General features: G+C 38.0%; 1 protein-coding gene across 1 annotated transcript in view; it reads right to left on the reverse strand.

Moving 5' to 3' along the window:
• Window positions 1–1,233: 1,233 nt before the first annotated feature.
• LOC149559871 (Putative methyltransferase family protein) overlaps window positions 1,234–27,691 on the reverse strand; it is a 124,002-nt gene continuing 97,544 nt past the window's right edge. The window contains exons 5-8 of the mRNA XM_089824337.1: window positions 22,509–22,553; window positions 21,907–22,407; window positions 21,630–21,732; window positions 1,234–2,159 (exon numbers count right to left, since the gene is read on the reverse strand). Coding sequence (XP_089680463.1) covers window positions 2,077–2,159; window positions 21,630–21,732; window positions 21,907–22,407; window positions 22,509–22,553 — 732 coding nt within the window. The 3' untranslated portion in view covers window positions 1,234–2,076. The remainder of the gene's footprint in view (window positions 2,160–21,629; window positions 21,733–21,906; window positions 22,408–22,508; window positions 22,554–27,691) is intronic.

Genomic DNA, 27,691 nt, shown 5'->3' on the forward strand with positions numbered 1-27,691 from the left:
ATTAACGATTTAATATATTCTAAACCTTTTGATGCAATGTAATCAAAAAAAATTAAATTGACATACTGATAAATATTGATTTGTTCAATATATATATATATATATATATATATATATATATATATATATATATATATATATATATATATATATATATATATATATATATATATATATAAAGTTTTTCACTTAATATTTTATTTAATAAATCTTAAATAAAATAATTTACACATTTTTAACTAAATTTAAATATATTTTTAAAACTCTAATGTAATAAAATCAAATATTTATTTGTTAAATCTTATGTGAATATAATTGCAATGGAATGTTATATTATATATTACATGTTAAAATTTAAAATTACTTTATTGCACTCCAATTTAATATAAATTATTAAATATATTTCTAAAACATTATATTAATAAATAAGAAATAACAAGAACATAGTTGAAACATCTATAGCATTAACATGACATTATTATATTCTCATAGTATATTTAGAGTTTACCTTGAATTGCTCAACAATGTATCAGATCCAAAGCATGTTTCCTCAGTAAAATGCGCAAATCTTCACTATAAGGCCAGCTCAGGTTGTACTCACGATAAAAATTCCTTGAATTATAATTTGGAATTTCTTTATCATTACATTTATCTTTATCATTATGTTTATCAGCTTTTTTTTAGCGTAATTAATACAGGACTCCAACTCGGACCAACCTTAAACATCACACACTAAGACAAAAATTAAGCTTGGAAAAAATAAGTCAACTTTGACTATTTAACACTTTTAGTGTAGGAATGAAGCTTAGTGTGTGATGTTTAAGCCGTTTCCTCCAGCTCAGCCTATCTAATCTAAGACTTCAATCTGCTGATCTTACAGAGCAATACAATAGTGTATATTTTGACCACATAAACATTCCATGTTCGCCACGTTAACCATCAGCAATACTATCTAACTCAAAAAAGGATGTAACAAAGCCTTTCAAGAAGAGAGAAATAAAACATCTAATGATCATTGACTCACCAAAATTGACCAAATCAACCAACGAAGCAACTATACAACTAGCTCGGATCTAGAAATATGTAATAAGAGTAGACAGATACTGAATGTTGGTATCATAGTTCTTGAATATTAGCTCTAGGAAAGAAAATAAGTATGACCTTACGACGTCCATCAAATACCATATTTTGTTCAAAACTATAGCTGCTAAAAATTACAAAGAGAAGTAAATATTTGATGGGAAAAGAACTTGTAATCAAGATATTCAAAAGAATAAAAATACAATGCAGATTGTTTACATTGAATATGGCATCTGCTGCTCTCAAAATAAACTGTCTTGAAGCAACTCATCCCAAAACGATAAGTTTCTTCAAATCCATAGCTGCCGCAAGTTATCAAGAATTAAAATACATAAAAGATTAAAATGGCAATTGTGGTATCCAAATATCAATCCTGATTGCTAATGTTGAATATGGTTTCTACAGGTCCCATGATAGCCTCCAATTGTCTTGAAGCGTCCCAGAATGATAATTTTCCTGTTTATGGGTTTACAAAAGATAATGGAGTTTTCCCTGGGCACATCCAGGAGTGGGAAGAGGACCTACCTTGTCACACAGATATGCACCGAAAACAAGGCGCAGTACAGGAACTCAACGAAAGAATTTTATTTAGTCCGATGGATATCAGATATAATTTTCGATTAACATTACAAAATATGGCCAATTATGCCACTTCCCAATATATTTGTGATTGTCAACACACTGTATTTACGCCATTATCTCATCATTATAGGACCTATCTAAAGAGTTTATCGTATTAATTAAGCCCTTAGAAAGGGAATCTCAAGTTTCTCGTTAAACTGTGATGGGATCATTTTATCAGCATCCAAGACTTGTGAAAACATATTCTGTCCCATTTTTCAGACCTAACTGAATATTCAGTCCACCTAAAAAAGTTTGGAGAAATGGGCAAGATGCAGTACGATTATCCTTCAGAGACAATTATAAAGAATTTCTGAGGTATTGAAGAATTTTGGATGGATGATTATGATGTCACCAACCCCCAACCTTCTTGTTCTATTTGAAAAAGAATTTCCAGATTTCTCGAACATTGGAAGCACCATCTGAAATGTCGACCACCAAATGAGCTCCCAGAATACCTGGAAGAGTATGAAGTAATTTCATTACAAGAGTAAATGCAAATTTCTGAACTCTTGTAGGCGTAGCTACAAATTGAAGAAATGAATTATTTCTTCCAACACTTTTTAGAATAAACTAAAAAAGAGAGAAAATGCCAAAATATGTTTTTTTTTTAAAGAGAATATTGAAGAAAGATATCAAGCAATATCATATCCAGTATAAGGATTTACTATGCATCAAAAACAACTCTCATGTTACAGGGACTCCCACAAGGGACGGAATAATTAGTTCATATAGAGTTACCCAACATTATCATAATAACCAGAAAAGCCTTTAAGTTTATTTCCATCATAAACAGCTGGTATGTTGATCACAAAGCACGGCCTACATAAACTTTCTGATTAGGAGTTATACATGAAAAAGAATGGAGGCATTTTATGAGCCAGAAAATCCATAACCAACCTTTACAACTACAATTAGTGCATATCCAGAAAGATTCTATCTTACAAGCTTGTAGAAATAAAAATGCCAAATGCCAAATATTTTATGTGGGCCAATGTCACTTCATTAAAATAAAATACGTCTTATGAATGCTCAAATTTAATGAAACCATATAACGGCAAAAATCACCAACCTTTTGGTGAAATGGTGGGACTTCTTGCCTGTAGAGTCAACAACCAAGATTCAAACCTCATGGAGTTGCTCTTTTTTGTGTCAACAATTGAAGAGCTCCTGAGATCTTGTATCTTGATTTACCTGTGGGATGTGGAGTGGAGCATTTGCATTCTGCCTAGGGATTACATCCCTAGCCTAAAATTAAAAAATTTAGAGGTGATCCTAGGATGAAATGATTGCGCTTCTTGTCTATAGTGCCTACAACCAAGGTGCAAACTGCATGGAGTTAATCTACCACATCGAGATTGCAAATATTGGGGTAACCCTTTGGTGAAATGGTGGGACTTTTTGCCTATATTACCTACAATCAAGATTCAAACCTGGCAAGGTTACTCTCTACTGCATCAATGATTAAGATTGTTTATGCTCAATTTTTAAAGGAGCAACCCTTTGTTGAAATAGTGCGACTCCTTACTTGGAGTGTCAGAAACCAAGGTTCAAAGGTCACAGGGTTACTCTCTACCACATCAACAACTAAGGGGCCCCCAAGATCTTGTATCTTGATTTACCTTGGTGATGCGGAGTGTGGTATTTTGAAAGGTCCATGGGTTTTTAACATATCACTGTTTAGTTGCATCTTTCTTAATCCCACATCCTTTTATATTATGCTCTTTCGAAATGGCATAACTTAATAAATAAAATATGGTAACTACTAAACTTGGTTTGTGTTCTTAATATTCTGGTTTCCTTGTAATATCGCTGCTTAATATCTGACATAGACATCTGACGGGTTCTCATCAACTATGTTAGTCTTCGATCCTTTTAGGATTATCGGACTGCCTTGTTTTTAAACATTATCGGCATCTTTAATTATTAACTTTGGTGATGTCTTTATATTAAAATTGATAACTTTGTTTTGCTTCTTTAATCGCACAACCTCTGATACATATGGAAGATTGCCGTATGATTATATTCATTTCATAATGATTCGATCAAACTTTGCAGTTCTGTCATTCACAATATCTTCCCTTTATCCAATTTGCGGATTCATTTATGTTTGGTTGAACTCCGCTCTGGATTTTAGAGACCCACGTAATCTCAGTTGTCATCTTTGTGCTTAGTTGGAATGATGCTTAATTGTTGATGTGGAATGACACGTTACGGACTGACTCAGGAAAGCCAATGAAGTTCATTGGTATTTGCAATATGACATCGAAGTTCGACTTTTTGTGTATTCTGCTGCTGTTCTGCACACATTCGAAGAGTTCTGAATCCCCACAGTGCCATTGGCATTATTATCTCCTCTTATTATGAATTCACCGTGACCTTGATCTTGTTCTTGTGCGATTGACTCCTTCCGGGAATGTTGTATCATGCCCGTATCTATTGCTGTTTTTAATCTTTTATTCACTGATGCATATGTAGTCTGACTTCTACAAATAAGTCGACCATGTCCATTGGTTATTAAACACACATCATTCAAACGCCCAACAATGTCCGTGTTTGTTGACTAGGAATCCACGCTAACTTACTATAGGTCTTTTCCACCTTTATAATGTTCTTCCAAACAACTGTTTATATGCCCAGACTTAATTTTTTATTGTTATCACTGCATATGCTCATTTACCCATTGTTGCTCCATAGATGAAGCAAGAATGCTGCACTTGTGCATATTGACAAATGAATCACTTCATATTGCTGCACTTCAAATAAGTTGTCGTTTTCCTCCTCCCTAAATTCCCATCACTTTTGTTGACCTTCTAATGGAGATTGACGTCTTTATCATGTTACATTCTGTCGTGTCTATTCATATGAACTGTGTGTATCTTCCATATCTGAATATATGACTCATACACCGTTTTGGCACTAAACATAGTGGTATTCTCTCTTCCCGATAGTCAAGACCATTGCTGCTTCTTATTATGTTGCTGTATATTATATATCTGAACTGATAATTATCAATATCATGATTTCATTTGTATCAGACAAGATTGTATTAATGATGTAAGCCTTTGAGTCTTCCTACTAATCTATACGGTTGCTGCCTTCTTAAACATTTCTACCATACACGCATTTTCCTCTGTTATAAATGCTTTGGTTCATAAGGATATTATTTTCAACAATCTCAAATACAAAGCTTTGACATCAATGACAATACTTTCATCATATGCATCTCCTCATAAGTGATAAAGCACACAAATCATATAGTGTTTGCTCTCTAATCCTTTGATCCTCTTCTAATGCTCTTTGTCTTTTGATGCCCAACTTCTCAAACAATTCATTAGGGATACTCTCCTAAGTCTCTATCAAATTTCTCTTGAAAGTTAGCAAGTAAGCAATAACTGAATCTTCTAATAAATTATTATTTTCATGCTCATACTTGTGATAATACTCCTCCAACTAATTGATCAGACCATCCTTCTCAATCCTTTCAGTTATCATTTTCATACCTGGTTTCCACTTGCTCTTTTCATCATCCTTCTTTACCTTTGATTGTGCTTTTACTTTGATGGTTCCTTATCCTTCATTGTTTTCTTGGTGTCAGTAACTTTGGCTTCTTTGGACTTGGTCCCTTAGCCTTAGCCTTGGGTCTTGGAGTCCGAGAAGTCTGTGAAGGCTCTGCAGCAACTTTCTCTACCTTGACAGGTGGAGTTATCCTTGAAGACTTTCTTCTTGCTCGTAACCTCATACTTCACAACCACTTCTGATGGTAAATCTAGTACCTCTAGTGGTTGCACATCATCAATTACCTCTTCAAGTGGTCTCTCAAAAGTAGAGACATCAATCTTAGCTTGTTTAATCACTTCGCTCTCCATATCATATAGTGTTTGCTCTCTAATCCTTTGATCCTCTTCTAATGCTCTTTGTCTTCTGATGCCCAACTTCTCAAACAATTCATTAGGGATACTCCCCTAAGTCTCTATCAAATTTCTCTTGAAAGTTGGCAAGTAAGCAATAACTGAATCTTCTAATAAATTATTATCTTCATGCTCATACTTGTGATAATACTTCTCCAACTAATTGATCAGACCATCCTTCTCAATCCTTTCAGTTATCATTTTCATATCTGGTTTCCACTTGCTCTTTTCATCATCCTTCTTTACCTTTGATTGTGCTTTTACTTTTGATGGTTCCTTATCCTTCAATGTTTTCTTGGTCTCAGTAACTTTAGGCTTCTTTGGACTTGGTCCCTTAGCCTTAGCCTTGGGTCTTGGAGTCCTAGAAGTTTGTGAAGGCTCTGCAGCAACTTTCTCTACCTTGGCAGGTGGAATTATCCTTGAAGACTTCCTTCTTGCTCGTAACCTCAGACTTCACAACCACTTCTGATGGTAAATCTAGTACCTCTAGTGGTTGCACATCATCAATTACCTCTTCAATTGGTCTCTCAAAAGTAGAGACATCAATCTTAGCTTGTTTAATCACTTTGCTCTCCTTCCTAAGAGCGACCATCTGCTCCTTGGTAATTCCTTCCTTTTCTACAATCTTATCCACAATTTCTCAATGTTTCTCTTCCTAGAGCCTCTAGTTAGCTCTTCCCTTACCTTATTGTACTTTTCTTCATAGGTGGGGTATCTCTCTATACTAGGTTTGTTATGAGATGCAAGAATAGCATCTACATGTTATACCACAATGAATAGGTCTACCTTATATCCCATGGGTAGGATCCATTGAACCCTTGGTTCAACTGCTTCCATACACATGTTGTCAATTTCCACCATAAAACACATTGAATCTGCATATATCTCTACAATCTCCCTAGGAATCCTAACCCTTTGCTTCATCTCCCTTTGGAATCCTTTGAACAAACCAAATAGGTCACTATTTATCATCTTCTTCTCCTACATTCTATAATGCTCAATGGTCAAAAGTGTTGTAGGAATGTCGTCTCTCCATGCATGAGGATGCATGCTAGGAAATTTGTGAATGATGTGAACAAACATATGAATAATCAATGATCCAAATATAAACATTTCCTTTATCCTTCTAATGTTTTCCAACAATTGTTGCCTCAGAATTTCACATATATCAAAATCTTCATACTAAATTACCATCTTATATGCAGTATGAATGTACCTACAGATACTAAGCTATGTTTATTGTTGTAATCAATGATCCAAATATAAACATTTCCTTTATCCTTCTAATGTTTTCCAACAATTGTTGCCTCAGAATTTCACATATATCAAAATCTTCATACTAAATTACCATCTTATATGCAGTATGAATGTACCTACAGATACTAAGCTATGTTTATTGTTGTAATGCATCTTGTATCCCATAATTTTGGAAATCAACCTCACATCCTTCTACCTGATATTTGTGAGTCATGGCGTGTTTCTCCCACTTAGAACCATTATTTTTCTCAACCTCCTTATCAAGCTTTGTCGCAGTAGGTACAATCCTAGCATTGTCAAAATCAATAACAAGATGAATAAGTTTCTTTGTGATTTTCACTAATTGGTCTACCTTAAAAAAATAATCATGACTCCAACTCAATACAATCTTAATCCATTCCAATTGCTCCAATTCCTCAAAATCCATGACTTGCACAATGTTTAGGGTTTCCAAGTTTTTGAATTCACTCTTGTAGGTTCTATCCTCATTATATGTCTTGCAAATCACTCCAAATGTCGGCATTTCCTATGGTTTCATATATGCAATGAATGTATGCCCTTATATCTTCTACATGTAACACTACGTCGAGGGTTTGTGAGAACGCAACCTTAGGGTCATCCTCCATGGATTGAAAAGAATGTTTCTTGAAGTGATATCATGCCCTTTCCTCAACATCATAAATGTGAGATGTATCCATCTCTAATCAACTATAAATAACCCCAAACAAAGCTTGTGATACAAATTAAATACCTTTTATGTCATCATGGTAGAGACATTCCATGAAAACCTTTGCACAACTGCTCAATTCTCCCTCAACTCACTTTGGTCTCTGGTAATGTAAACGGTGAAGAATCAATCCAATTTACCCATTAAATCCTTGCAAATTGATATGCAATTAACGCATTAGGTTGCAACCAAGAAAAAGCTACTACAGAGACAATAGCCATGAAAACTCACAACGATGTCTCAAATCACCACATCAATGCTTGCAATCAAAGACATCATGTCTTTGAATCTTGAATCACCTTAATCCAAGCTCGCACCTTTTAACTCTGTGAATATGGAGGCAAGATATTCTCTGTACAACTACTCCCCCTAAGGCTATGCTAGCCAATTCAAGATGAAGAGGGTTTAGTGCTTGGCACTAACTCTCCCTCGTCTAATGATACATTCTAATCTTTTTCTTTCCATACTTTCTCATTTTCATTCTTGTTTTCTTTCACAAATGTCATGTTGGTGTTTTCATAGTTTACCTGGTTTGATCCATTATTCCTTCTTGTATTGTAATTGTTCCTTCCAACATTAGGCATTCTTCCATTGTTCACAAATCCATTAAATCTGCAACATCTAGTTGTATGCCCTAGATTATTACACTTAAACATGTAACAACTAAATATTCATACCTTGGTCCATTCTAATTCACTTGCAATCTGCAATCTCTAGCAATATGTCCAAAATTGTTGGCACTTGTGGAGGTATAACATTGTTGCTTCCAATAGGTCTTCTAGCATTAGGTCTCTCATTTGTCCTCTAATTAGATTTAGCTTTGCATTCATGTGACTTGTTCCCATAAAGCCAACAATTGAAACAACAACCAATAAAAGTCTTAGTATCAGTATTACCTTTGCAATCATCTTTTTTCATGTGTTCGTACTTGGTACTCGCATAGAATCTTCCTTTGATCTTCTTTGTCTACTCGTTAGGTTCTTCAATCTGAATAGATGTCTAAATAGGATCTTGCATCGGTCTTTCCTTTGCTGCCTTGGAACTTTCACCATCATAGTAACCAATTCTAGTCATGTCTCCCTTAGGGCTGTTGCAATTGCTCATCAAGTTTGCCAATACCTGAATAAAGCTTCTCAAGATGTAACTTTGCTTCCACAAGTTCACCCTTTACAATATTGGTATGCTTTACAAGTTCTTGATAATTAGATCTTGAATCTTCAAGTTCCAATTCACTTGCCCAAGTTGAGTACTCAAAACATGACACTCATCTGTTTTCTTCTTCTGATCTGCTTCAAGCTTTTCTTTCTGCACTTTCCCATCTTCAATCTCTTTGGCCATCTGAAGAGTAGTAATCTCAAATTCATGTCTAAGTGCTTCTTTCCCTTTCTGAAGTTTCTCAACTAGATTTGATTCATCTTCATCTGACTTAGCCTCATTGATCTGCTCAACTAGTTTCTTTCTCTTCACTCTTAAAATATCAATCTGATCCTTGAATTTTCTGATGTAATCTTGTGCATCTCTAAGCTTTAATTTCAACCTTTCCTTGTTTGCATTTGCTTTATCTAGATCTTCAAGTGCAGCATTAAAATTATTATATGAGGTGCTTGCATCCATCAGGATCCTCCTAAATTTGTATGACTCCTGAGGAACTAAGCTCTGATACCAATTGTTAGGATCAAGCAACATTGAGCAGGGGCGAGGGGGGAGCGGGGGGTGCAAATCAGTGTTGCTGAACTTTCAAACCAATTTCATACTTTACAACTTAACCAAAAACATCCACAAAGTACAATGAATAAAAGTAAACCATACATCAAGAAAGAACTCATAACACCGTGATTTTATGTTTGAGGAAATTTTGGCCAAGCGAAAACACCAGTAGAAATGGTACCCACAAGATGATGCACTAATCTAAAAATTCTCTGCTAGGAGATCCGACCCTGTTAGAGTCTTTACATATAGCATTTAGCACATTGGTCCTTGTTAGAGGACTAGACATTGTTAGAGGCCTGCAACCTTGTTAGGAGTTGAGAACAAAATGGGAGCACACTTGGTCAAGAATGAAGGTTAAATCCACATTTTGGACTCAATGTCCAAATACAAAGAAAGTATTACAAAAATACAAAACTATACTTGACATCACAATATCTAGCTAGTCCAAATGAAGCTCGCATTTTTTTCTCATCCAGCATCAAGGCTTGCACATCATACATCACATATATCATATGGCACATCTGCTATAACAATACCATGATCGCATCCAAAACAAATCCATCCTTTATACCTTTGAATATAATTTATCTTGTCAGCTTACCAATTACTTTACCAAACATGTCCACACAAATATCAATAAGCAATATAGAATTGTGCTATCCAAGAGTTAAGGTCTTGGATGTCATCCTTGCATCGCCAAGCAATTGAATTGACCAAACAATTCAATTTCCTAGGCCAAAATGCCTGATCACATAAACTGTCTTGTACCACTCCTATAGTGAACCAGTTCTCCTTTGTGCCACCAAAACATATGTTAATGATCACATACGCATAAGCGACCATACCAGAAGCATATTGACTAATGAGTAAACGATGAAACTCAGATTTTCTGGCCCATTTAGATGCCCTCTACGCAGTGCACATGAAGAGAACCTAGATCATCTACTTGTTCAATGCAAAATGGCACAAGTTTGCTAGACTCACTTCTATTGTAAACTATTTTGGCATAGTCCCTTCCCAAGCACACCATGTGAGATATTCACGTGTTGGCCAACACTCAAAAAAGGCTCCTTACAAGTCGGTTTATAGTCTGCTACACCGACCACGATCAAATGGCGAATTTGCTATCCACGATTGGCACATTACTGAACTGGATAGAAATTGGAGGAAGTGAACATCTGAATGTAAAAGTGGTAGCTAGGAAATCCTAATTATATTCTTCCTAGGATGGTCAAGTGCAGTCTGGAATCACTTAATCCCCCTACATGGGAACTCTGTCAAAAATAAATGTGATCATTCCTTGTCCTGTTGGTTACTCCCTTCAATGGGTCCTCCACAGGCAATCCTAGCCATTTCGGCACTGGCTTCATAATTCAAAATAATGGTGGTCAGCTTGTGTGGGGTGGTCCATCTAATTTCCTGATAGCACCAGTATTGATGCAGAATATGTTGCACTCCACACTACTTCGACATTGTGCAGAACTAAAAATATTTACTTCTCAGATGGCATAGAGAATTCACTCGATATAATTAGTATAGTAACCTCAAATAATGCTCCCAGCTGAAAATCAAAAATGTGTTATGGCATCTATGGCATTTTGGACGAACTTGAAGATTCCACTGTCAAACATATTTTTCTATAAGCACAATGTCAATGCAGACCTCCTTTCTAATTATGTTTTCAATCAAATGGAACACTTCAATCATTTCAAGTGATGTTTCCTCTTGGGATGGGCTGCAAAAAAACATCAGAAAATGAAGTAGAGGGATGAGGAATATGAAGTGACAAAAGAGGTGAGTACTTAAAATTTGACATGAATCTTCAACGGCTGTTTGGACTCTCACCATACCCATGACAATTTTTTTACCTATCAACCTCGCACCTCATTGACAAATATAAGGGTGTTTCCTTGGGTTTAATAACAACTCAAAATGGCTAGTACTTTGGAGGCTTCCAGCTTGCAGGCCTACATTCAAATACCAAAATGTGGTTGTACAGCAACCAGTGTGTGGTCTTTGACCAGTTGAAAGAGTTTTTTTCAATCAAGGTGCATGTGGAGGATTTGGTGTGCAAGATTGTTGGGGAATTAAATCTCAGTCACACACATACAACAATGCAGAAATATCAGAGCAGCTCATTTAAGATATCACAAGAACTAACTAGGACTATGAAAAAAAAGGATGCCATACACAGGCTGATTTGGCCAGAATTAGAACTCTACACTATGATGTTCCCAAATTTTACAGTAATAATCTAATTAAATAAATTGATTAATTGGCCCCAAAAATTAAGTTAAATAATAAAAGGGCCTTTAATTCATTATTTTAATTCATAAATATGGGGCCTAAATTAATAAAATAATAAATTATGGGCTAGAGACATATTGTAATACCCTAGACTCTTGGAGGCATGTATATGTAGCAGCTCGACATTATAATTGATCGTGGATTGAATTTGATTAACTTTGTAATTCCGGAGGCTGAAGGCTGAGGAAGTTGTGCACAGTTTTGGAGGTGGAAGACCCACCCTATTCTGCCTGTCACAATTTTGGTGGTTCAACACCACCCTATTCTATCGTTGGAGATATCATAAGAATATTTCACTTGTGTGCCTGATCTATCTATTGATCATCATCATTTGGTGACTACTCTCTATCTACTCAGAATCTCACCATAAAGGCCCTTGTAGTTGACTCTGTCCAGCCTCCTTATACCACCTTCATACAACTCAACTTACATTGACCATACATCACTGTCACCTCTATACGACAACACAGAAACATCACCGTATGCCCTCCTCTACGTACAACATTCTACTTCCTACGAATTTGCCCCTCCATTCTCCATTCCAATTGCCATACACCTCTACCATACATTGGCACTAATCATCGTGCAGCCTATGATAGGACAAGTTTGTGCTTAGTTATTGTGCGACATCTTGGAGTTGCTAACCCACACAAGGAATCAGCATTGAGATAGGGTGTTGGCGATGCATAATGATTTGTAGTGTGCCCCAACAAAACCTCCAAATTGTGACTACCACCAATGAATGGGTACATTACAATGGTATCAGAACTGGTGATCTTGCCAAAATCTTGGGTTGATTGAGGCATTTTGGGATTTGGATCACATTATGGTGCCCAGGAGTGATGGATAGTGGTGGTTGAGGCACAACAAAAGATTCACAAAGAGCTCAGCAAGGGTGTTGATCTTCCATTAGATATATTGGAAGTATGTTTGTGTAAGGAGACCAATTACCTTAAAGATTTATAAAGAGGATCCTTTCTCCAATTAAGGATGTCTCAACCCAAGCTATTGAGACACAGTGACAAGGAAATGAAGTTGGCAGTTGCAGCATGTCTCACGAGATCTTGAGAATCTCAACTCCTAAAGCACCGTATGATGATAACACCATGATAAAGATATTGCATTTGATCATTGACAACTTCCAAAGCCTTGACAACATCAGTGGTGATCTTTTTGGCATGAGATCTACAATATTGGAGAATTGAGCAAATGTCAAAGTAAACTCATCTTAGATCTAGAGTTGCAAGACTTGATCCATGATATGTTTCATCACTTCTTGGATACAATCAAGGAGTGTCATGATACTAAGGTTTTTGTTGCCATGGAGAGTCTTATGATTTCGTGCATTGAGGAGATGGATGAAATATCCCAACCTATCATATCTATGTTGTGGGTTGTTTGTAATCTAGAATGTTTCTCTTCTATAGAACCATGTAGATTGGTCAGTAATGTATTCAAACATTGTGAAAAAAAACTAAAATCTCATTTGCACAAGTGGGAGAAAGTAGATGACTACAATAAGGGTCAAGCATTACATTAGGAGGATGAAGGCATGATTATAGGGCTTCTCCAGGAGGATCTACTAAAACTTTCTACTACACCTATTTGTGGAGAACACCTAAAAAAAGAAGAGATTGTTTGCATGGATGTTGCCAAGACGACATATCAAGGTGACATAAGCTCTGCCACTACTCTGTTTCATGAGTCAGGCCTTCAATTCGTAGAGTATGGAGCCCTTCCTTATGTGTAGCAAGTTCTATCCGTTACCAACACTATATTCATAGCCAAGGTTGTGTCTGTCGTTGGGGCTTTGTCCTTCGCTAAGGCTGTATCTGTCGTTGAGGCTACGTTTATTGCCGAGGCCCTAACTATTGCCGAGGTTGTGTCTGTCGCCATCAAGGCTCAATCTATTGCCGATATTCTATCCATGGCCAAGGCCCTATTTGTTGCCAAGGCTCCGTCTGTCATTGGGAATGTGTCCATCATCAAGGCTGTGTCTATTGTCGAGGCTCTGTGTGTCGCCAAGGTTGTGTTTGTCGCTAAGGTTGTGCGCTACGAGGTTGTGTTTGTCACCGGGGTTTTGTCTATTATCGAGGCTTGGTTCATCATTGTCAAGTCTCTGTCTGTCGCCAAGGCTATGTCTATCACCAAGGTTGTGTCTGTTGTCAAGATTATGTCTGTCATCACTGCTAAAGCCATGTTCGTTGCCAATGTTGTATGTATCACCAAGGATCTGCCTGTTGCTGAGGCTTTATTTGTTATTGTGATTGTGTCTATCACTAAGGCTATCTTCGTCATCGAGGTTGTGTCCATTGCCGTTGTCATCATTGTGTCCATGTTTGTAGCTATGTCTATTGTCGTGGTTGTGTCTATGTCTGTCGTCGTTATGTCTATGGTTGTAACTATGTTTGTATCTATGGCTATACCTGTGTGTGTGGTTGCCTTAGAGACTGTGTTCGTCGCTAATGCTCTATTCATCATCGGAGTTGTCTTTTGTCACTATGTCCATGTCCATAGCTATGTATGTCATCATGATTGTGTCTGTGTTCATCATTGTTGTGTCCATGTTCGTGGTTGGGACAGTATTTGTGTCTCTGGTTGCACCCATGTCCATGGTTGTGTTTGTGTGCATGGTTGTGTCTATGGTTGTGTTCAAGTCGGTGGCTAAGTCTGTATCAGCGCCCATGGAAGTTGTACCCATTTTGTGCTTGTGCTTGTGTCAGTGTTCGTGTTCATACTCGTGTCAACATCCGCATCCACATTTGACTTCACACCAAAAAAAAGAAATTAACAAGCAACTATATGCTAATATTGAAGTAAGACTTCAAAGGAAGCAAAATGCAAATCCTGCTTAGAACGGAAATCTATTAGCTACTCCAAAAGAGAGTATGGAAAATATGAATAATAGGGCATGGGGGGAAGGTGCAAAAACTACCATCACACTTTTACAGGAACAATCAATTGATTTTAGAGCTTTTGGGAGGAGGAAGAAAACATCTTCACTTAACTGGAGGCAAGAAACCAATGGTACATCAGACTCACTACCGTACGATTGTGTCACATGACATTTCCACCATACAGACGTACGGACCAGACAAATTGGTCATTGTATGGTGCTCTTTTGCCACCCCACTGCACACTCGGAATCTCACCATACGACCCTTTTAGTTGACTATGTTTGACCTCCTTATACCACCTTTGTATAGCTCAACTTACCTTGATTGTACATCCTTGTCACCTCCCTACAAAAATACATAAACATCACCATACACCCTCTTTTGCATACAGCATTCCGCTTCCCTACAACATTGCCCCTTCGTTCTACATTCGAGTTTCCATACACCACCATTGTACATCGACACTCATCACTGTGCGGCCTACGACAAGACAAGTTGGTGCTTAGTTTGTTTACCATACAGGGTAAACGGATACTTATCGCATGTAGTACAGTAAGATATAACACAGAACAGATACTTTATTCATATACACAATATGCACTCCAATGCTTACAATATGATTATGGTGATGTCTCAATAGTCCCTTCCAGACGGTGTAAATATATTTTCCTGAAGGAGTGACTCAACCATCACAACCCTTTCGAATACACTTCAGCTACACTAGATTTTACCAAGAACATCATCCCCCCCAAAAAGTAAAGTCGTCTCCTGACGACAATTACAAAATGTCCGAGACAGATTAACAAAATGGAATACATTAACCATGACAACTATAACAAGATAGATTTTTTTCCGTCACATCACATTCAATTTCTCCCGTGCCTGCACCAGACTGGTCTCCAAAAACACATTGCATCTGTAGCCTCTGCTAACACAATACTCTCCCAAGTCAATCTGACCTTGATACCACCCATGTCGCCTTCTCTACTTCCAACTCCTAGGTACGTTGAGCCAAGTGTCGCTCTACTACCTCCAACTGGATGGTCAGCTCCTCCCAAGCTCTCTATGCATCCATCAAGACAGCCTCACGTCCAACACCTACTCAGAGTACCTCAAAGCGTAGCGCCCCTCTCGAAAGGCTTGCTCCAGTGTTCTCTCCACCTCAGGCAAAAAGACACTCCATGCTTGCAGCAGCTCTCGGTTTCATCAACTGGTCACACTTCCCAAGAGTAATAATTGAACTGACCAGGGATCTAGGGGGCAACGCCCCCAACGGGGTCGAGGGCAGCGGCCCTGTAGCCAAGACCAAATTAGCACCCTCAAAGCCACTCAGAAGTCCATGGAACACACCACTTTTGTGATTTTCTTCCGATCCCATACTCTTTCTACCAATTGCTTATGTTTTCTTCACTACCTATTTATGTCTTTCTCTTCGATACCATACGTTATTCATTGTGAACTGGTTTTATTTTTCATCGTTTTTTTTGTTTTTTTTAAAGAAAAGATAATAAAAACTCCTTGTGTTTTCCTTGCCCCCTTCTTTGTATTAGCCATATGGTAGTTCTTCCTACCAAAAAAATATCCGTATGGTACTCTTGTCCTTCCAATTGCTCACCGTACCATGTGTGCTTCTTGCCACTATGTCTGTTTGCTCTCCAATCTGTACAGTACATTTTCAATACTCTTGACGCACAAGTCTTCACCTGTAGGCCCATACCTTATATTTGTCTTGAACTACTATGGCCATATGGTATCCCTCCCTCTTAATGTGTTTTCCAAGTCCGTACGTTCGTATAGTGTTATTAATGGCTATTAATGACTCCCTCATGTGTCCGTACGGTGCACTTCTACGGCCGTGCGGCATATTTACATACTGATAACCTCTGTGTCTATGGTTATAGCTGTGCGGCAATTCGGTACCCTCCTCGCTGTACGATATGCTCAAAAAGGGATTATACAGTATGTTTTCTATCCACAGGTATCTGCAGGCCGTACAATATACTCTCTATCCACAGGTATCTGTAGGCCATACAGTATACTCCCTATCCCTTGGCCTTACAATTCACACTTTTGTCCTTCAGTTCCTGAAACGTTATGTCCCTACAAAATGTCTCACAAGCTTGTTCCCTATTAAGGAGTCCGTATGATGTACGGCGATGATGGCTTGCCCTTCTCAGTTTACCTTGCTTACTTGTTGTCGTACAGTTATACGGTTGATGTATGCTTTCTCTGTCTTGGCCGTATGTTAATATAGCCGTCTGGTGCCTATCTGTTCTTCTCCTTTACTTATTAGTTGGCCGTACAGTACCTGTTGTGTGCTATAATACCATACAGTGCTAATGATGTTCTCTCCTACCACTAGATGTTCCCTTAATACCGTACGGTATTGCTTCTACTCTTCTAATTGATGACCGTAATGGTACAATATTGTTTTACTCCCATGTTTTTCCTTGATGTCGTATGGTATTGATTGCACTCTTCCTTCTGATTGATGCTCGATGTCCATATATTATGCTCATTTGACTGCTTTATTTTGTACCTACTTATTATAATTACTTATATTTACATATATACATCACTTATTATTATGTTTATACTCTTTTTGCATTGTTTGAAGGCACGTTATTTCTTTCATGATAAGCTTTCAGCTTCGACCCATTCACTGCATCGAGTACTTCTTTCCCGTCGAGCGTCCATAATTTTATTGCTCTATTATTGCCAACTTTGTGGATCTTGTATGGTCCTACCCATTTCACTATGAACTTTCCTGGTTTGATCTTGTTACGCCCATTATACTTTAAAACTAATTGGCCTGGTTGAAATTTGTTCGATTTTAAATGCTTGTTATGCTATGCCTTATGCCTGTTTTGTGTAACCTTCGTGGCCCATTGTCCCTATAGTCCTCACTCATCAAGTTTATTTAAGTTGGACAATCTTTCCCTCAGGCTATCCATATCTCCCAACTTGTTTTCGATCGCAATCCTCAAACTTGGTACCATGAATTTTGTCGGCTGCCACTCCTTGTCATCAATAACTGTATTCTTAATTCTAGAACCTTCACTCTGTACTATTGAAGTTTTTATTAAGACCTTCCTCTTTGTTTCCTGTGTAAACCGTACAATGTGTTTTCCTTGCTGCCCGCATGTTTCTACTAAATCCGTGGTGCGGTGTAACCTTTTCTATCCACGCGGTCCGTTCACCGTGTACCGTACGGTGGAATCTTTCCTTTTGCTGGGTTCGTACAGTATGTTCTTCCTCTTGTACTGGCCATATAGTATGTTCTTTCCTTCAACTTCAACCATAACTGCCTTTCCTTCTTTAGCTTCTCTATTTTCCTTCGGACATTTATTTTCCTCTCCTTTATTACCTTCGTTGACCCTTAACATATTACAGCTCAGAAAGAGCTCGTAGTCCTCCATCTAACAATGGAGTAGGTCGTTCATCAAGTCTAAGTCATCATCGTTAAAGCCTCCTTCTAGTCTCAATACTCCCTCTTCATCAGGTTCCATTCTCTTCTTCCCCTCGTCATCCCCTCTTCCTTCGCCTTCAAAATCCGATGACCCTGCCTCCTCACCTATCATCTGTGTGTGTAAGTCGATTACAAATCTTTGGCCTCCACGTTCCAAGGACAGGGTATTTCGTTTCCTATCATGTTTCACCTTTGCCTGTACCACCTAGCCCCGTCCAAGGATGGCGTCATACTTTTTTCTTTTTAATGGAATGACCACAAAATCTAATAAGAATGGTTGTATCCTGATGGTTACAGGCTGCACCATCAGAGTCCATAAGGGCTTGATTCTGTGCTAATTGGCAATGAGTAGTTCAAATGTAGGTGGCCACAATGTAGGTTGTCCCGACCTTTTCCATATATCCTCCGGTAGCACGTTTACTCCTAAGCCTCCATCTACGATTGTGTCTGTAAGTACAGTTCCTAGGATACCCATCTCTACTACTGTCGAATGTCTTCCCGTAGTGAGTGCCAGTAGCATTGGGTCTATTGCAGTCGCTCCGCTGCCATCCTTTCCTGTCTCTTCCGTTGCTTTCGGGAGTGGTGTTATGTTCAGTATTGTCGTTCGCAACTGAGGCATTGTAAGGTCATTTAATTTCATAGGAACTTCTATTTGCATTTCTTGCCTTATAATATTTTGTTCTGCCAGGTTCCTCTTCGAGGTGCCGGCAATGTCTCTTGTTTGTAATTCTTTTGTTTCCAATTTGTTTTTCTAGCTCTGTTCGTGCTTGCTGCAACCTCTTCTTTTCTTCCTCTGCATCTGGGTACATTGCCTTCTTTGCTTGTTCGTGAGTAATGGCTAGTGTTTCATCACATGTTTCGATGCTTAACAAGTTCACCCCTTGCTTTGGGCATTTCAAATCCTCGTGGTCTCTTGGACCACACCATTTGCACAACTATGGTGTTTCCTTCGTGGTATAGTCTTTTCCGAAGTGCCCCCAAACGTTGCACGCACGGCATTGTATCATCGGCCGTCCACTCAAGTCGTACTGTAATCGACTTCAGCCTCCATTATTATTATTATTGTTATTGTTACCGCCTCGTCCACGCCAATTATTGTTATGATATCATCCTGAGGTTGCGTCGTTGTTTGTGTTCATTCCTGCTCCTGAAGTGGATACTTCCTGTGTCAATAACACTTGCCGATGTCCCTTCATCTTCATATTGAATAGGCATTCCTTGGTGGAATATCCAACAATCTGGCAGATATCGCAAAATCGTTTTTTCAGGCAGGAGCCCTTTGTGTGGCCCTCCTTACAGTTTGTACACCACAATTCCCCTTTCACCGAGTTAGGATTCTTTTTCAAATTTTTTAACTCCTTCATCGTTCATAACATATCCTTCTACAACGCTCGAACTTTCTTACTTGATTCTTCGTCGCTATTGCTACTTTCAAAAGATGAATCCTCTGAGTCCAACGATTTGTGTTTCTTCTTTTTGCCCATTTTTTGCTCACTCTCTAGGTCCATCGCCCGATTATACACATCTATGTACAATGCTAGAGGTACAATTTTCATTTTTTTCTTTAGTGCTGACTGTAGCCCTTACCATCATTTCTTTAATCCGTCGGCTGGTTGGCTCTCCATTTTCCCCACCAACTCCTTCATCTTTCTTGCATATACCTGGATTGTTTCGTTCTTCCCCTATTTTGTACTGTATATTTCCGCTACTATTTCATTATCATCCCTCAATAGTCAGAATTCTGCTATGAATTCTTTCTTAACGTTCGGCCATGTAGTTAATTTCTACGGATTAGCATCTGAAGACCAATCAATTGCTACACCCCGTAGGGTCGCCGGGAACTGTCAAACCCAGTCATCTTGGTCCGTTACACCATTCGTTGTCCATATTGTTTCGCATGTTTTGCAATGTCTGATCGGATTTGTCGTCCCATCACTGTTGAACTTCAGCAATTTTCCCTTTGGTCCTATCATTGCTACTTTCTTCTGATTCTGTGGTACTTGCTGTGTACCCGCACCGTTCTGAGCACCCGCACTATTCTGCACAACCGCATTGCTTAGGAGAACCACCCTACTTTAGACAATTGCATTACCTGGTGAGAAAAGATCTTCCTCAAGTGAAGTTGTTTGATTCTCTGCCTGTATCTGTTCGTCGGGTGTATCGAGAACAAAGAGTTCACTCCACGCTCATGCTCCTTCGGCACTTCGAGCCGTGCGAGTTACTTCCCTTCCGTTTGGATTCTCTACCCTCAGCGTATACAAGTTAAGGAACTCCTCCCTTGTCTCTTCCACCAAATTCAATTGCTGTCAAGTTTCTTCGGGCAATTCCTCAGCACTCTTCAGTCTGCTAGGTGAATGCACTCCCTTCATCTGTGCTCCTTTACCTCTTTGGTGTCCGTCAGTAAGTTGTTAAAGCTTCTATCTGCACTCCGCCTGTTGTGCTAAAATTAATACTTCTTGTGTTGTGCATATCTCATCCTTATCTTTCACCTTATTCCTATCTTTATCAAGCACATTCGGCATTAATCTTCATAACACTTCCTTTGTTCCAGGTTTGACTGGTAGCGGTGCCAAATGTTTACCGTACAAGGTAAACGGATACTTATCGCATGTAGTATAGTAAGATATAACACAGAACAAATACTTTATTCATATATGCAATATGCACTCCAATGCTTACAATATGATTATGGTGATGTCTCAATAGTCCCTTCCAGATGGTGTACATATACTTTCCCGAAGAAGTGACTCAATCGTCAAGTGCCCTTTCGGATACACTTCTACCCGTCAGCTACACTATAGATTTTACCGACAACATAGTTATTGTGCGACATCTTGGAGTTGCTAGCCCATGCAAGGAAGCAGCATATTGATAGGGTGTTGGTAATGCTAGCGTGCCCCAATGAAGCCCTCCAAACTATGTGACTACCACCGAAAAACAAGTACATTATATACACAATCTAAACAAGAACCCAACTGCCAGGATGATTGGTGATGTCATGTGCATAGACACAATATCAAAAAATAGTGCAATGAAGAACTTGATTGCTCTACTCCCAAATGGAATTCGTAGGAATAATGTGGACAAGTATGTTTTTGCTCTAAGGGTCAACAAGAACATTTTATTTCCTGTACAAACTAAGTGAACATAAGACATTACAAAGGCTCTCTGTATCTTCTTGTTCACTCTTTGTTGCTAGGTTTTTAATTGTATTAAACTCTTATTTAATGAAACGGGGCTACCCCCTCTGGTAGCAATTTGCCAAAACAAAAACACATGAGAAGACCTACAAAGTTGCTTAGACTACCATTAATAATCAACTATCCTAAATTGGCATACAATTTGAAAAGAGATGAAAGCCAGACAAATCAAATAATCCCATCTCCCAACAACCACTAAAGCTTTTGAGAGCCACATCAAAAAACTATCAGAAAAGAAATTATGAATGCTAAAGGAATTACATCTACAAACTATGTACATACCAAACACCATTTGTCTACAACAAACAAATTAAGATAAACATATTTCACACCAAAGCCTGTATGCAAGGTAGCACTATTTGATATCAGTTATCCATCAGTGAGCTGTTAGATATAGTCATGAGCATAGACATAGTATGACAAAAATGGGAGTAAATGTTTGTATTTTACCATCCGCTTCAACTAAAGATTTGAATTGTCGAGTACCACCACCCACCCCAAAATAGTGTCTTTTAGCAGCCAAATAAACAACACCATATGGGGGTCGCAAACACTGTCAAAGAAGCAAGCATTAGATAAATTGTGTAAAGGTGAAACTCATTTGTTGAGTAAAATAATTCCACTTCTGGCTATCATTTCAAACAGGAGCTCAAAGTGACTACAGCATAGTTCACCTTTCTTATTAAGAACAATCGAAAAGAATGAATTCTTCAAATTTAAAACTAACCTTTTTAATAAGCTGATACAGTTTCTGCATTGAGCCTATAGAATAAATAGTTTCTGCCGTCAAGATTATATCATAGCCCCCTTCAGAAATATCTCTATCTCTGGCCCGCTCACAAGCAGGGCTCCGGGAATGCTTCCTACCGCACTCTACATCTTTAACCTGAGGAAAACTTGTGGGTGTTTCCTGATTATTAGTACTTGTATCTTGATAAGAAAAATTGGCTAGAGGCAAACCATTCTCAGGTAAACATTGGTCAGCCTCCTCCAATGAATCAACCTGATCAGTTGCGACCATAGACAACAAAGAATGCAATTCTCCCCAATCGCCTGCATAGAAATGTATATCTGGTGCTATAGAATTTACTGTTGTTGAGGCCACTGCACCATCAGCATGGCGAGGGAGTTTCTCATTAGCCTGCTCAAGGTTTGCATTCACATTTGGTATGGTAAGGCATCTTAAAACCTCAGCATTGAAGTCTTGAAAATGAATTGTCAAAGCACCCTGCATAACAAGAGAAAATGGGAGTATAAGCAGACAAGGTGATGAAAGGCACAGGCCAAGAATAAAAACCTACTAATATATTTATTATTAAGATGTCCTACCTTCAGGCAAGCAAATATTCCTGGAAGTCCATGTCCACAACCAAGCTGGAAATAACAGGAGACAAAATAAGTGATCTTGTAATCCTACCACAATTTTCAGAAGAAAACAATATCCATAGCCACAAGATTTAACAAACCATCAAATTCATTTGCCTCACTTTGAACTGAAATTACAGTTTTACAGAATAGCTGAAGTTCAGCCAACAGATAGAGTCAGGCAGCCAATATCAGCATTTTTCCTGATATCTGTCTCCAGCGTAAGTATTAATATTACAATCAAGAGTGTAGGACAAAAAAAAGACAACTGACCTATGTATTAATATCAACCTGGTATAAATTCTTGTGCAAGATGCTTTTGGATTCAATTCTGTATATTTTTTGTTTGAAAAAATACAAAATAAATATAATACTAACTTCATGGACTGGAAAACTCATGCCTACAACAATACAAATGCTTCAGCATATTCAGAAATAAATCAAACCCTTGAGGTAGGGCAACACCATTCCATATTCCTTATTAAAAGAAGGTACTCCCCACGATATTTCCATATGGAAACCAAATCCATAAAATACTCTTCCTTTATCTCATATGATATAATCCTGAGCTATCTACCACTAGATACCCACATGTGGGAAGATACTTTTATTCTAACTAGTGGAATGACTATCAAAGCAGCACCCAGATCTTTATTTATTACTAAATAATACATCTTAGTATCATATACCATACACATTGCTTGGAATAGAATTACATTAGACATTATAGAAAAAGAATCAAGGGAAGTGTAGCATTATAACACTTAGGTGACTGCTGTGAGGATGAATGGGATCGAACATTCACCACTTAAATCAAGCACTGTATATTAAAACATGGATGCAATATGGATGCTTATAGATACAATAATGGATGTATGCAGACACTATAACGAGGGTCTGGTTTCTGATACTCCCAGGAAGAGGAGAGCATACTCTCTACCTTGTCTTTACAAACAGATCGTTGACACACTAAGAACGTTTGAACAGATTAATGCTAGTTGAGACCACACTAGGACTTGTCTTCTCCCTCTACCTTGCCGTCCCATATTTCACTCCTATATATAGGAGGGTCAGGGCTGATCTTATTACCCAGCTTTGGATAGGCATTTGGAATCCGTCCATATGGAGCTAACACCTAGCACTTTATCTAGAAACTTTATCTACAAGTAAGTCCTAAATAGTCACCGCACTAAGAAAAGTGGGTGAACAGTAACAAGATATCCAACAAATATGAAGGATTGTGTCACAACACGTCTCTTTACACCTAAAAGAGAATGCGGGGATTTTGCTTTTATTTAAGCATGGAGCAACCATGGACCCTATTTAGGAGTCGGGCTAACCCGTTTGAACAATGGTTGCATCTGCCCCCAATTTTCCTGCGGACATGGGTTACCGGTTACACTGATTATAAAGGCCTTGGATGCTTGGGTGAGTGACTTTGAGTCATAGTCATCATCATAGGAATCTTCTCCTAGTGAAGTGCACAAAACAGAAGCCAATCGCTCTTCTAGAGATTCTTCCTTCTAGAGAATTCTTCAACATAGGTGAACATGTGCATGATGTTTCCCAATGCCAATAATCTGTGGTTCTAGCCTCCTTCAGTAAGTGGTAAAGATCCAAATACGTTTTCTTGTGGATGTATGCATCCATTCATGAAGACTATAGAGTTCAATAGTGTTCTGGTGCTGATATTTTGGACCATAAAGAGAAAACATACCTATTTATGGGGTTAAAAATATAAGAATGAAATGTTACTTTATGAAGGTACCCATAGTTATAGATTATTGGCTATAGTCGATGATCATGTGGAAATACAACTCTGAAATAGTTCTCCAACTAATTGGCTCCCAGTCATCCTTCTTTCCTTAGGATATAGAAGTTGAGTAGGTCACTCAAAGGATGTAGCACTTGTGACTCTGTGCAGAAAATAGGCTGTAATTATCATTAACTGGTTGACAAGGTTGCCTTTGAATAACTATGTTTGTCAGGAGTTTTCTTGAAGCTTGAAAGTGATAATCTCTTTGTTCTTGATACAAAAGATATGTAAGAGCTTCTAAATTATCCTGCCAAAGAGTATTACTAATGAAGTCATACTCTTCTTTTCTTTCCCTGATCATCTTGGCATTATGCTAGTTTAGTTGGTGTCCTTAGTTGAATTCTTCTACCAATACTCTTTTGTGATCTTAATAGAGTTGTTCAATTCAAGGGCAAGTATCAGCATGAACTCGAAAGAACCAACTAAGGTCATGTATTATATCTTCTTGTAATAACCCCAACCAGTTATAACTTCAACAAACACCAAATTCTTTTATAATTCAGTTATTTGACGTTTCGTCAAACACTTTGCAAGCAAGCTTTGATACCACTGTAATATCCCTTGTCAATTCATACCTCAACTTGTTGATTTGTAGGTCACGGAATATTGTCAAACACTTCCAATACGATCTCTATGCTTGTTGTTTCTGAGTTTCAGACTGATTATGCTTGCTTGAAATGATATCAAAGGGAATCTAAAAGCCTGTAATTGATTACTACTATATCTAAGAAAAGAACTAAATGCATATGCAATTCTCTTTTGGCTTTTCAAATGCATACAGAGGAATTCTAAATGAAACATGTGCACTTACAGCCAATTGGTATATTGTCAAACATTTGGCATGCATACTATTATGTCAATCATGGAAGATATAAATATGCACATTACATCAAATATATAGACCTGCAACTTATCACTCCTTTAGTGAGATATTTTCTAATTCAATGCTTAACATAATATTCCAAGGCTCTTGGCTTTGCAACCCCAAAAAAAACTAAGTAGAAATGACATTATAAATCTGATATAAAATGTGCATCTACAGCTACTTATGACAGCCACCTTTACAATGCCAAATGACCAATTTAAATGATGCAAATTGATTGTAGAACCTCATATACAAATTGCCCAATGAAGGAGATGAAATTGCAATCATAATCAAGCCAAGTACTGTAGCGCAGGTACTGCTCACGGCACTATTCATGTCACTATTCACGGCACTGTAGCAGCCAAAAATAAATATATTCTCCAATTTAAGCACAAATAGAACTCCAGAATGAAGCTCTCCTGAATGCCAAATTTAGTGGATATTTCACCACCTCAAATGGTTGCAACACTGAAGAATTGATGCTCTCCAATAGCTAACTGAAATCAAAAACCCTTAGTTTCTTCTCCCAAGTTTATATCAAATGCAATTGACAATAATTGGATGCCTAACAATGAAGCTCTCGCCTCTATTTATTCTTTTCCTTCACCCTTCTAAAAGGAAATAAAATATTATTTAATTGCACTCTCTAGAAGCTTCCCCCTTTCCAATGCAATAATTAGTTGTACTTCTAGAAAATGCACTCTCTAGAAGCTTCCCCCTTTCCAATACAATAATTAGTTGTGCTTCTAGAAAATTAAATTAATTAAATATAAAATCACCTTTAGATTTATTTTGTTGACTTTAAGTTAATTTATTTCTCCTTATTTCTCAATTTAGCCTTCGGAGAACGAAAAGCTAAGAACTCCATTGACGGTCTAAAAGATGGGGAACATTACAGTCCGCCCTCCCTGAAATTGCTTGTCCTCAAGCAATCCAGCAACAGAATGAATTCCAACGTGTCAACTTTGAACCAACTGCATACCACTAACATCATTAGGACCTGCAATATAGAACTCAAAACCTGTGCTAATGATGTAGGAGTTAGAATATCACCAGAAGAAAACCCCACAAGAAATATCTTCATCCTGGTCCCAACCTATATAATATATACTAGACTGAAATCCTAATCAACGATCCCTTGAAGAGACGTAGCTACAGGAGAACCATATGCACTCATGCCAATTGTATCAACAATAGGCGTAGCCACGTCAAAACCTGTGGACACAGGAACATTACCAACTGTCGCAACACAAAACTAAATCTTTACAGATGGTGAAAACTTAGCCCAACTCCACTCAGGTGAGTAATCAACATCAACCTCAAACATCAGATTGTCATAAGACAATGTTGCATCCATGTCGAACATAGTACTGTCCATGAAGTGAACATCAACACTTTGTTGATCAATAGTATAACATGACTCTATCACTATATCACTCACCTCATCAGCAATAACAAGTGTACTATCATCAGAGCACACATCTACATCCGCATGCATACTGCTAAACTCCTCATTGGATGGCTCAACCGACACAGAAGTGGCTGTTGATATGACAGTATCCTCGCATGCTCCTACTGCCACTATTGCTACATCACCATCAAATACATGATCCAGGGAACTCATGCCAACAACTGCATCATCTGACTTAACCTGACATGAATTCTCATCACATTCCACCTCAATTGTACCCAACTCATGTAGTGTTTCATAAGAAATGTCCTGCAAATCTGAAGTCGCAACTGTAACATCACATTTCGCTCTTTGAAAAAGCGATATCATGCTCTACTCAAATCTCGGATTCAAACTCAGTTGGGTCATTCGTTTATGATTTCGATTCATCTCATTCACTAGAACATCCAACTGTTTCAAAATACCCTGTATCTCAGAATCTCCATCCCTTGGCAAAGAAGTATGCCCTCTGCGGGTATAATGAATTCCAAACCTTCTATCACCATCCATAACGCTGAAAACCAAGCCCTCCACCTGTGGGTTGAAAGAAAAGTGATGAGCACTCCTCATAGTGTAATGCCAATAAAAACTCTCAATCTCTGTCAAGGGCTCATAATCATCAAAATGGGAATTAGAAGATGGCTCCAATCTCTGACTCCAAACTATTGGTCGGGCAAGATCCTGGGCAACCCTCTCAGCAAACCCAACCACAAAATCCCCATTGAGAAGCATTGTAGCCAAGGTCTCTACAATCTTCCTCACCAATCGCCGTATAGAATGAGAGCCCCGAATGAGAGTACCCTCAGATATATTGTATGAAACCTCCTACAAATCCAAGCTCTCAAGCAAATACTCCATGAATGACTCAGTACAGTAAAAATTATATGTAGAAGCATCAATTTGTTCCCCTGCTATCCATAGCTGATCTCTCTGAAAATGTGACAATGTCAACTGTCCAATGCTACTAGCTATATGAAAAGAAGAAATAGATTCACTTCCAATAGAAGGAAGCAAAT

This window comes from Cupressus sempervirens, chromosome 4, assembly GCF_028749045.1.
Source record: "Cupressus sempervirens isolate cs-2001-9-10 chromosome 4, ASM2874904v1, whole genome shotgun sequence".
In the NCBI taxonomy this organism is placed as follows: Eukaryota; Viridiplantae; Streptophyta; class Pinopsida; order Cupressales; family Cupressaceae; genus Cupressus; species Cupressus sempervirens.